At 41.9% G+C, this 13,150-nt stretch overlaps 1 protein-coding gene across 1 annotated transcript in view; it reads right to left on the bottom strand.

Annotated features, from left to right (window-relative positions):
- The window catches only part of CACNA2D1 (calcium voltage-gated channel auxiliary subunit alpha2delta 1), a 682,696-nt gene that overhangs the window by 595,852 nt on the left and 73,694 nt on the right, over positions 1-13,150 (bottom strand). The window contains 1 exon segment of the mRNA XM_038369134.2: positions 4,479-4,560. Within this exon segment, the coding sequence (XP_038225062.1) occupies positions 4,479-4,560 (82 nt within the window).

The raw sequence follows: 13,150 nt of genomic DNA on the forward strand, positions 1-13,150 counted from the left end.
CCTGAATGATATTAATATGAAGTGGTATTTTACATGGAAACATACTGCATTAATGCTTCTTATTCTGGAATCATACACATGCACACAAGCCAGTCGGCATACCTACTGAAACAGCACTTTGATTTGTATTAAGTGTGCTATACATTCTGGCTTCCAAAAGGGATTAGATACTATGTTCAGAGATTAACATTTTCTTCAGTTTTCATGTAATTGTGGTATATTCTAGGCAGGGCTGATAGCACTGTATATTATTAAAGTTGCCCAACATTTCCCATTATAAGAACCTGTTTTCAATTGGTTCAAGTATGGCCAAGTTATATGCATTTGGGCTGAAATTTTCCATTCCATTCCTGCGGTGTCTGCCTCAGGCTGATTTTTTTTTCTTTTGTAAATTTCAGCCAAAAGGTTTCAGCAACTTCCAAGAAAGAAATATGCATAAATATGTTGTTTGCCCATGTTAAAATATTCTAGACACTTTTTCTTTTAAAAGCTCTAGCACTTCCATGCTTTGGAGCAGGGTCTTGAAATTTGGCAGGGGGCAACCTTTGTTTCACAGATGTGCCTTTTGTTGTCCCTTGGAAACTCCATCCTAATTTGTCCAAATTCTAATCCTTGAAGAACTGCAGATCAAACATTCTCAGTAGAGGGTTCTTAGATTTTAGCAGTTTTCTCAAAGATTCTCTGTGCACTGGGCATGTTCCAAGCCATAGCTGAACAAGGTTTTGTCTGCAATTGTAGTTCAGGGTTGCTATGGGCTGTTCTTAGTCCAGGCATCTAAGCAGAGAGACTCTCTCTCCTGTGCTCCCCATGATCCCCTATCTGCCACTAGGCCCAGGCTGCACGGAGGAGAAATCCATCCGACTCTCATGCAGAGGGAATGGAAAGGAACACATTGGGACAAGAAGCTTGGGGTTACGGAACTAGGACTGTGAATTAAGGTGAGAGGGGAGACTGTGGAGGGTTCTGAAAAGACACTGGGAGAAGGGTGGGAAACGTGGGAGACTGAAATCAGATGAGGAGTCGGGCAGTAAACTCACACTGGCTGGCTATGATGACTAGGACCAATAAATAGAAGGGAGGAAGTGATGAAGGAGAGGAGAGAGATCTGGCTGGAAGCCAGAATGAGGGGAGAGAACTGAGAGGTGACACTGAGATTGGACAAAAAGCCTGAAAGGAAGATTGGCACTGAGAACATGGGAGCTAAGAGGGGTGTGACTGGAAGCCAGGGTGAGGAAGAGAGAGATTGGAAGAGAAGCCAGGAGAGGACAACTTGGACTGGCTGGTAAGGAGATAGGGGTTAGGAGGAGGGATGAACTAGGAATGGATACACAAGAAAACTGGGAGTTGGAGGCAGAGTAATAAGGGGATCAGAAGTCCACAAGGGTGAAACTAGCACTACCCAAGCAAGGGAACCAGGATTGGGATGAGCAATGGAATGGAGGAATGGAGACTGGGACTGGGTAGTTGAGAAGTATGGAACTGGGACAAGGAGGCCGGGATGGGTAAGAGACAGGACTGGTACAAGTCTGAGGGGATGGGGCAGAATATGTCATACTTGGGGCATGTGCACAGAAGAGTCTGTACCTACTAGAGCACACTCCCTCCAACAAAAAGGAACCTATAATTTCTGAGTCTCACCATCCTCTGCTGTGAATCTCTCTGAAACCACTGGCAAAGGGTCTCCTCCTCCCTTGGAGTTGGTCCACACAGAGGATAACAATCCACTATTGCTATCAGTTATTCCATTAGCTCATGTGTCAGAGGTCTATGCTATGGGTCTAAGGGTTCCTTTCCTGTTGATGAACCATGTGAGAGTGTCAATATGATCCCACATGATGGTATTTCAGCATGTGTGGGTTTTTCCGTATCCATTTTAAAAAAACCTAGGAAATTATACACAAAAACAAGATTAAAAGAATATTACTAAGGCTACAAAGTCAAGCACTAAAAAATTAGGAATTCCAAATTAAGGATGCCTGTGGAACCTTAATTCGGCTGCCAGGGGCATTAGGATAAAGTCTCTAACTCTCACACACTATTTTTTCATAGGTCCTTTACCTCATTCAGTGCAGAGAATGGACAGTGTTCACTTAATGAGGAGTTTTTTTTCACCTCATTGTTCAGTGTGTGCCCTATACTGCAAAACAAAACAATCTAAACCCTCCTCTGAAAACAGAATTATTAGTTTCCTTCTGAGTTTCTATGGTGCTTGTCACTGTAGCATCTGAGTGCTTCACAAATATTAATTAAATAATTTTCACTTGTGAGATGAGTTGGGGGCATTATCCCTCTTTTACAGATGGGGTAATGAGGCCCAGGAAGATTAAGATCAAAAAAGTGTTCACTAGTTTTAGATTCCAAATTTCAGTCGCCTAAGAACTCCTTTTTTAGTTCTTACCATTATATTGTGTTGGGGGCTTATTCCTTCACCCACTTACTTCCCTGGTCCTTCTTGCATGAATAGAGAGCAACAATACCCGAAGTCCAAAGGTGCAAACAATTCAATGTTTATTGGGGTGAACTTCCAGCAAGCATGAATCCAGTTTCCTTCCTTAGTGTCCCCCTTCCCAGCTCTGACACCACAGAGCCTTACCTGTGTCCCTGTTCTCATTCCTGCCCTCAGCTAAACATGATTCCAATTTCCCCACCCCCATTCCCATTCCCCCCCTCCCCTCCACACACACACTCCTGATTGACTGCAGACTATATAGTAAAACTTAGGTTAAGGTATAGCTAAGCAGAACTCATCATTTTACTGAAATTTAACTAACCAATCCTAACATGATTATTTAACCAATTATATCCCACCATCTTAATTAGTTTACACCCAGCAAAATTAATTATACAGCAGAGAGGAACAATCACAGAACCAGACAGAGACTATACAGACAAACAATAGCAAAGTGTGAACTATAATGACAAAACAATACAGAAGTGAGGATTTCACATCCCAGCTATCGATAAAGAGTTCTTGCCAGACAGGATGCTATCAAAGTAAGTTTCCTTTTACATCTTCTAGGCACTTCCCTTTCTCTGGAGGAGATAGGCATTATCAGGACAGGACTGTATTCCTAACAGCCCAATAGCACCTTCTGACAATGTAACTAGTTTGGAATGTGAAGATGTGACCCTTCGATTCCCAGCTTATGGCTGCTTCTGCTGCTTAGCCAAAGGCCTTAGCCTAAGAACAGGGCCTCAGACTGTCACAGTAAGAGAAGGCTCTTACACCGGCAGACAGTGATTTTGATTCTTTCTTTTATACCTCTATAACTAGCCAAGTGATAAGAATACACCTAAATTCTTAGAGTATAGGCCTTTACAGACAGGCCTGAATATCTATATCCTAACATATGGCATTTTATATGACCAAAGCACATGTCCCACTGACTTCATTTATAGCTGAGAGTATTCAGCACTTCTGCAAGTTAGATCCTAGAGTCTCAACTCAGGCACCCAGAAAATATGGAACACACTAAATTTGGTATAAGTGACTTGCTCAGCATCACATAAGAACTCTATGGCAAAGACAGGGACAGAATTTAATTCCCAAGGATAGTATTCAATTGCTTTAACCATGAGACCAATCTTTCTCTTCCTGCGTTCTCCTGCCTCACGCACTATACACCTTCCAAATTCTGCTACAAATGATGTAGGGACCTTCAAACAACTGTCCCCTTCCCTGCATAACCTTGATTCATATTCAGAGCATGTCTATTCTGTGAATCGACTGGGGCAGAGATCCTATGGAAAAAATTGTGTGTAACCATGAAATTAAAGACTGTATCACAGTGCATACGCACCAGGAGGCTGAATTAAGGTTGCACAGGTAACCCTAATTCTGTCATTTCCTAACTTTTGAGTGCTTGACTTCTCAATCTTAATAATGTTCTTTTAACTTATTTTTGTATGTGGGATAATAGTATGTATGGTAACATCGATACCTCTTCTCCATAATAAAAATAATAATTTGTTCCTTCTGTAAAATATACTCTGGATTAAAGTAGTATAGCTAAGAATATTAGATAGTTATCATTCTCCTCCACAGAAATCTAGCCAACAAAGACTTCTTCAATTCAGAGAATTTATACATCAGAAAACTGGTCATCTCTTTCAAAACAGAGAGATTTCCATGAACTTTCCTTGAATAGTTGCTTCCTGGATACCATACTGGACAAATACACAATGTAAAAGGAGCTGTGCTATTGTGCATGGGTGTTGTAATAATCATAAACCTTATGCCTGGTACTGCAAAGCTGATTAAAAATATTAGCTTCAACATAAAGAGAGTGAATTAATGGATGTCTCCATTATTCATTTCCTTCTAAGTAAACAGTAGAGAAAAGAGATACTATAGGCTTTCATTCCAAAAGAAATCGTTGTGAGGATGGGATGATTACTTGTTTCCCCTCATGACGAGCACCATCCATTTTTGACTGTTCTAGTTGTCACAGTCAGAGGCTCTCCCCATTTAGACTCACCTTGGCAAGCTCGTCCACCCCACTTGCGCTTCTTGCCAATGTTACAAGATCCTCTTGCATTTTCTCCACCCATGACTTTATTCTACAAAAATAAAAAGAGAGAAAGAGACGTCCCATCAGATCAATGGCAAATAGTTACAACGATCACAAACACAAATGCAGGCTGACAGATTATCCTCCAGGAGGCAGATTGATGCCGAAGTCCCCTTGATATTGCCGTGAATCTGCTTTAGACATTCATTCTCTCTCTTTCTCTCATAGAAGTTGTCTGCCGTACAAAAGCCCAACACGGTGAGGAAGTTGTATACAATGACCTATCATCAAAAAAAGGGCAAAAAGCCAAGACACATGAAAATAGTTGTTTAGAGGGCACAAGAGCCTTTCCCCTTGATTGTTGAAAAAGTAACCTGCTTGCCTTTTTGGAATATGCCACCAATACTGAGACATAAGTTAATGTGAATCTCTTTTGTTAGCTCAAATCTAGCCTGGTCTTACACCAACCAATTTTGTTACCATATGTAGACTGCATGGTGCTCCCTGCGTATCCTAGACAAGAGTTCCTGTCACAAAACCCATCACCACAATTAACACTAACTGACAGCTGCAGCAGATAGGTTAGAGACTAAATGGTATAGAGACTGACTAGCTTCCCAGTTGTATTTTGATTCTAAGTCTTCAAGTGCCAAGTGAACATTTCTGCAGTTGTATCTCTCACAGGGTTGTCTATAGTGGCCAGACCACCTGCTAGCCGAACAATCAAACATACGGTCTGCACATATTATTACTATCTATGGTACAGTCCCCATGACTCTAGTATATGAGCACATTCTAATCTTTAATGTATTTATTCTCACAAGACCCCTGTGACTTCAGAAAAGCAGACTTTGACTCCCTCAGGGAACTGATGGGCAGGATCCCCTGGGAGGCTAATATGAGGGTGAAAGAGTCCAGAAGAGCTGGCTGTATTTTAAAGAAGCCTATTGAGAGCACAAGAACAAACCATCCCAGTGTGCAGAAAGAATAGCAAATATGGCAGACAATCAGCTTGGCTTAACAAAGAGATCTTTGGTGAGCTTAAACACAAAAAAGAAGCTTACAAGAAGTGGAAACTTGGAGAGATGACTAGGGAGGAGTATAAAAATATTGCTCAAGCATGCAGGGGTGTAATCAGAAGAGCCAAAGCACAATTGGAGTTGCAGCTAGCAAGGGATGTGAAAGGTAACAAGAAGATTTCTACAGGTATGTTAGCAACAAGAAGGTGGTCAGGGAAAGTGGGACCCTTCCTGAATGCAGGAAGCAACCTAGTGACACATAATGTGGAAAAAGCTGACATACTCAATGCTTTTTTTGCCTCCGTCTTCACAGATAAGGTCAGCTCCCAGACTGCTGCACTGGGCAGCACAGTATGGGGAGGAGGTGAGCAGAACCTCTGTGGCGAAAGAACAGGTTAAGGACTATTTAGAAAAGCTGGACATACACAAATCCAAGAGGCCGGATGCAGTACATCCGAGGGTGCTTAGGGAGTTGGCTGATGTGATTGCAGAGCCATTGGCCACTATCTTTGAAAACTCGTGGCCACCCAGGGAGGCACCGGATGATTGGAAAAAGGAAAATATAGTGCCCATATTTTAAAAGGGAAGAAGGAGAATCCTGGGAACTACAGACCAGTCAACCTCACCTCAGTCCCCAGAAAAATCATGGAGCAGGTCCTCAAGGAATCCATTTTGAAGCACTTGGAAGAGAGGAAAGTGATCAGGACCAGTCAACATGGATTCACCAAGGGCAAGTCATGCCTGACTAACCCGATTATCTTCTATGATGACATAACTGGCTCTGTGGATATGGGGAAAGTAGTGGACATGATATATCTTGACTTTAGGAAAACTTTTGATATGGTCTCCCACAATATTCTTGCCAGCAAGTTAAATAAGTATGGATTAGATGAATGGACTATAAGGTGGATAGAAAGCTCGCTAGATTGTTGGATAGATCACTCAAGAGGTAGTGATCAACAGTTGAGACTGGGAGTGGATGGGTCATTACATAAAGTAAAACTATTTCCCCATGTTATTTCTCCCCCCACCCCACCCCCCACTGTTCCTCAGATGTTCTTGTTAACTGCTGGAAATAGCCCACATTGATCATCACCAGAAAAGGTTTTCCTCCTCCCCCCCCCCTCCTTCCTGCTGGTAATAACTCATCTTAAGTGATCACTCTCATTACAGTGTGTATGATAAAACCCATTGTTTCATGTTCTTTGTGTGTGTATATAAATCTCCCCACTGTATTTTCCACCGAATGCATCCGATGAAATGAGCTGTAGTTCACGAAAGCTTATGCTCAAATAAATGTGTTAGTCTCTAAGGTGCCACAAGTACTCCTTTTCTTTTTTGCAAATACAGACTAACATGGCTGCTACTCTGAAATCTGGAGTATTGTGTCCACTTTTGGGCCCCCCACTACAGAAAGTATGTGGACAATGTGGAGAGAGTCCAGTGGAAGGCAATGAAAATTATTAGGGGGCTGGGGCACATGACTTATGAGGAGAGGTGAGGGAACTGGCCTTATTTAGTCTGCAGAAGAGAAGAGTGATGGGGGATTTCATAGCAGCCTTCAACTGCCTGAAGAGGGGTTCCAAAGAGGATGGAGCAGCCCTAGCTCCAGCAACCTAGTTCTCAGTGGTGGCAGATGACAGAACAAGAAGCAATTGTCTCAAGTTGCTGTGTGCGTGGGCGGGGGTGTAGGTTGGATATTAGGAAAAAATATTTCACTAGGAGGGTGGTGAAGCACTGGAATGGGTTACCTAGGCAGTTGGTGACATCTCCATCCTTAGAGGTTTTTAAGGCCCGGCTTGACAAAGCCCTGGCTGGGATGATTTAGTTGGGATTGGTCCTGCTTTGAGCAGGGGGTTGGACTAGATGACCTCCTGAGCTCTCTTCCAACCTTAATCTTCTATGAGTCAATGATTCAAAGGCTGAGTGTCACAGTGCCCCATTTTTAGGTGCCTAGAAAGTCACAGGAAAAACTCTGTGATCCACAAAGCTGAGTTAAGTGCCCTGGCTCCCTATACAATGAACAGGGAAAGAGAGTCGCCTTAGAATGCGATCCAGGATGGAGTAGCAGGGACCACGAAACAGCCCTTCACCCTCCTGCCAGGTTGCCAGAATGGATTTCACCTCCCCAGTTGCTATGCAGAACCCAAACACAGGCACAAGGCAGCTAGTGAGGATTTGACCCAGAGAGATTCTCTCAGCCTTGGTCACAATAGCAGATGCAAAGTAACAACACTGTTGGATGCCTTTGATTCAGCTGAAGCTTCAGCTCTGATCATTAAACAGGAGCTAAGCCAGAAGAGATGTAAATCACTCTGCATAGCAGCTGCACACAGAGCACATGCTTTGGATTTCACTTCAATGCCATGCGAACAAGGTCAAGCTCCTAGGAATATAGATTGCAGTCCTTTATCGAACTGGCACAAGGTCATTTGCCCTCCATGTAAGCCAAGGCATTTGTCCCTGTAAGGAGATGTTTTTGTTTCAAATAGGTAGCACTGACAGGTCAGAAAATGCAGCAGTTAAAGTTCCAGAATCGTTGGGGATTATTGTCATTGTACTTTTAAGTACTGCAAATCAATTGAGGCACATGAATAGGCTGTCTCATTCAGATTTTATTTTATTATAAACCTTCTCTGTACATGAGCCGTCACCCCACTTGTAACACTACTATCACATTCTGGGGTGCAATATGGGATGAGGAGTTGTATCACCACTTACCCTGTAAATTGTATGTGCATTAAAAGCTTTGTTACTGTAACTCCCCGCCTGGGATGTTCACAGTCAGCGATCCTGAGTGGCTGTGTATCACTGCAGCCTTAGTCCAGCAACTCTGAACCCAGCAGCCTGCCAGCATTACACCAGTCACATTCCCTGTTTTCTACCAGCTTTGGTTACCACTTGGAGGGTGACTCAACACAACCTCAATCCTGAATTTTCCAAAAGCCACATGCTCTGCAAAGTCCAGCTATCTCCTGGACCATTCAGAGAGATATTACAGTTTATTTGCTTCTTTAAAGAGCGAAAAGCATATTACAGCTTATTAAGGGCTTGTCTACACTTACTAGAAGATTGACACCATGGCAATCGGTGCATCAGGAGTCGATTTAAAGACCCACTAAATTGGCCGCTGATCGCTCTCCCGTTGACTCCTGTACTCCACCTGATCAAGAAGAGTAAGGGAAGTCGACAGGAGAGCATCTCCCATCAACGTCGTGTAGCGTAGACCCTGTGGTAAGTAGATCTAAGCTATGTCGATTTGAGTTACGCTATTCATGCAACTCAAATTGTGTAGTTTAGATCGACTTTTCCCGTTAATGTAGACAAGGCTAACTTAACTGGGGTAAATACACTCTTCCCTTGAAGCAGAGCACTGAGTTGGTTTATAGTAAAAATAAAAAGTTTATTAACAAAAGGGCAGAGTTAAGTGACACCAAGTAGGAGGAATAAAGTTAGAAAGGGCTACAAGCACACAAACAAGCAAAAATGCACTCTCTAATGGGCTAAGACTAGATCAGAATTACCCTGGCATAGACCTGGCCCATTCACCACCACCCCACCTGTCATCAGTGCAGTGGGATATGCAGAGGTGTCCAATGGGCACCAAGCATCCCCTCAGCCAGCAGATGTTCCCGTGGGGAACAATACCAGCTGGTGTAATTGCTGCAGCTCCCATGTAACTCTAATCTACGCCGTGGCCAGAGGCATGGCCAGCACAGATAATTAAGAAGTGGTAACAGCCTCCCTGGTGGGTTTTCCTCTGCTGCATGAAGCAGAAACTCTGCGCAGCAAAGAATCTGGGCTGAGATCTTTAAATCAGGAATCCTCCTCACTGCAGTAGTGATGGGAAAGGCACTTTCCTATGTTCAGATAAAATCACAGATCATCTTTAATTTCTATCGGGTCACCTAACCGATTTCCCTGACAGTGCAGGCTTGGCTTCTCTTAGTCCATTTTCTAGAGCTTTGGCTAGTCTACTTTTCAATGGATTTGCCAAAATTTTCCTTGGAAGACCATGCCACCACTTAATCCCACTGGAAATTCTCTTTCTGAATTTCATCCTGTTAATCCTATTTACCATCCTAAATAATTCCTCTCCCACTTTTATTTCTAGTCTTCATCATTCATCTAGCTATATATGCGTACCTATGTTTTCCTCTCCCACAGAAAAAACAATAGAAGGGGGAAAAAGTCATCTGAACACAAAAAGAACTTCAGTGTATAGCAAACTCATCAGATTCTTCCCTCTAGAGGATGAGGAGAGAGCATGGACCGCTAACTCTGCGGAGCTTAGAGATCCACAGGGAAATGTGGTCCTAACTCCACTGATCTCAGAGTACCCGCAAGAAATGCCTGTCCCTAAGAGCATTCATCCCTTGATGACCACGTCTGCATATTCCTGCAATTAGGAGCCATGCTGCCTTTGGCTCCCCTTTTATGCCTTTGTGCTTTCATTCTGCTCTCTTTGGTACCTCTCAAGAGGGTAGAAATCCTTGAAGTTAATTGTGCTTTCATCAGTTAAGGTCTGCTATTCTGGAAATATTAATGTTGTAAAATAGTTCAATATTAAAAAGAAATTGGCCATTTCTCATATTTGATACGGTCTCTTCCAGATTTGCAGTTATTTTAGATTCAGTTGCAAAGCAGATGTGCTGTATCTAATCCAAGAAAGAAATGCCTTTGTTAAAAGGGAAAAAAAAAATAACGCAAGAATGGGTTGCATCTCATTACAGCGCATCCCATAGTGTTCCATCAGTTTGGAACGTGACACAAATTATACAGCACAATGCGATGGGAATGTAACAAAGCTTACATTTACAATGCAACACGATCTAGTGCCTCCAAAATTTGAAGGGGACAGTGTCCACATTTGGATTGGATAGCTGCACTCACTTTCAAAAACAAAGGTTTTCTTTGAATTTTTGGCAGTAACTGTAATACTCAGATTTCAGAGTAGCAGCCGTGTTAGTCTGTATTCGCAAAAAGAAAAGGAGTACTTGTGGCACCTTAGAGACTAACAAATTTATTTGAGCATAAGCTTTCGTGAGCTACAGCTCACTTCATCGGATGCATTTCCACCAAATGCATCCGATGAAGTGAGCTGTAGCTCACAAAAGCTTATGCTCAAATAAATTTGTTAGTCTCTAAGGTGCCACAAGTACTCCTTTTCTTTTTGTAATACTCAGAGGTTCCCAGTGGGTGCCAAAAGAGGCTTCACTGATAATTCCAATCTACTGATAATACCAGCTTGTTAGGTGCCTCCATAATAACAGGTCATATTGTGGGGAAAGCTACAGGAGTGTGTGCTAGGAGAGAAGGGGTAGGAATGTTGCATGAAAATCTTAATGAAATTTCTGGAGATTCCCTGACAGCACCTTCCAGAGAGATGGGGTTTGCCTCCCCTTAGAGCCTGCCACCTACCCAGGTCCCCATGGACCTTGAGGGACTCATAGGAGGCTAGGCAATCCATGGAGAGCCATGTACCCCTACAGTAGCTCTGGGTCCTAGTAACCCCCCCAAACTCCATTTGACTCATCTGACAGGACTATAATGCTCTATTATATTCTGTAAGGTTGTTCAAACAAGAGCTGAGAGAAAGGCCCCCATTTTCTATGAAAATGCATAGGATGTTTTTGTAGCAGTTCAAAAACTCCATTCACCCACTTAGACTTGGCAGCCCTCCCTACACTAGAATTTCTCTTTAACATTTCTCACCGTCATGCTAACACCAGTGGGAGTGCTAGCTGGGGCTTGCGCAACCCAGTGGTTGAACAGCCAGTGTACCAGTCTGTCCCAGCACTCTAATGTTGCTAGCACTGGGGGAGCAGGACTGGCAGTAATGCAAGGGTGGGAAATTTTAAAACAAATGCTAGCACAGAGACAGCAGGTGGAATCTTGGCTCCACTAAAGTCAATGTTCTTGTTCTCTTTCCTCCAAATATCTCCCTTGTTTACACTGTTAATTCCTACTCCCCTCACTGGAACACTGCTTTTTCCACTTGCTGTCCCACTTGTGATAATTTGCTAACAGCTTCCCAGCCAACAAATAAGCAACTCCCTTCAGGGGTAGTATTAATGCTCTGCCATGGATCAGATTATGAGGGATGGTTTGCTCTCCAGAGATACAGTGTGTGCTTTTTTTCAGAGTAGCAGCCATGTCAGTCTGTATTTGCAAAAAGAAAAGGAGTACTTGTGGTACCTTAGAGACTAACAAATTTGAGCATAAGCTTTCGTGAGCTACAGTTCACTTCATCAGTGTGCTTTGCTTTTCCTCTTCAGGATCATATCAACAACAGTTCACCCCCCCATCAGCTCCCTTCTTTGTTCATTCTCATTTTGAAACTCCCACATGGCAAAACAACATGCTGATGATGCGTCTCTGGGCTTATTGATTGATTACATTATCACTGACTACTGTAATTAATTCAAACATTATTCTGAAGCTTTTCCATATAATTTACCATGTTTCATTTTCAGAAGCATCACATATATATTATATTAAAGGTCCTGGTTCAAATCTTCTCTGCATTTTACATCAAGTAAACATTTAATCTAGTATTTTCTATTCTAGAAAATTGCTTGTAAATGTGGATTCTTTATGGTGTATTTTGTGTGCCCTGCAGTTGTGATCTACTAAGCCTACCATCTGCTTTAGTGAAAGGGACACCAATTTGAAATCTAGTCACTTAAACAGAACAAGAGACAGCGAGAGAGAGTTAGTAGGTAATAGTATCAGGAACTACAGCTGCCCCTGAGATCATCTGCCAATTTCCGTAGCATCACATTTTCCTATTTTTGGCTGGGTTTTTTTTTTTAAGTCTCTCTTCCCCCTAGCTGTTGTGTGAAATGCCCACACAAACGAAACACTGAAATAATGACATCCATTATTTAAAAAGTGTTTTCCGGTACACAAAATAAAGGAAACTGAAGAGAAAAAAAAAACCTTGAGAATTTTTTTCTCTGATCTATTCTAGTTACAAAAAGATTTTAGGTCTTATTTGTAACAATAATTGATAAAATCAGACAGGATTGATTTTTAAATTGACAATTTCCATTTACCACAGTTGTGCTCTCTGCAGTTAATTTTTTTAATGGTAATTGTCAGCTACTCAATTAGATCCGAGATGGTACAAAAACCTAGTTTTGTTAAAATTACTTGAACGTGCTTAAATATTTTTGAATTTTGAAGAAATTACTCCTAAAAAATGAGCATCAATCTCTTTCACGATGGGAAACTGCTGTAATGCAAACTGATGCCCTCCTTAATATAGAAAAATGTGCTCAGTTTTTCTATTAATATTAGATTGTATATTAAATAAAAAGATCCCAGGCCTGCTTCTGATCTCACTTAGACTCAATCTTGCAACTGGCTTCACACATTTAGATGGGATAACAATGAAACTAATAAGCTAAAAATAACAAATGACTATCTCCCTCCCCACTCCAGCTTTGTTTAAAATAATTTTGTACCTTCAAATAATTCAGATTCTTCCCCCAATACCAATATTAAAAGTACCACATTGTAAATTACTGTTCTAAAACTCCTATAAAGATTAATGCAATTATCTCCCATTCCCACAAGCATCTAAGTAACACCAGCAGTATTTACTTAAATTGTCTA

This window comes from Dermochelys coriacea, chromosome 1 (assembly GCF_009764565.3).
Source record: "Dermochelys coriacea isolate rDerCor1 chromosome 1, rDerCor1.pri.v4, whole genome shotgun sequence".
Lineage (NCBI taxonomy): Eukaryota > Metazoa > Chordata > Testudines > Dermochelyidae > Dermochelys > Dermochelys coriacea.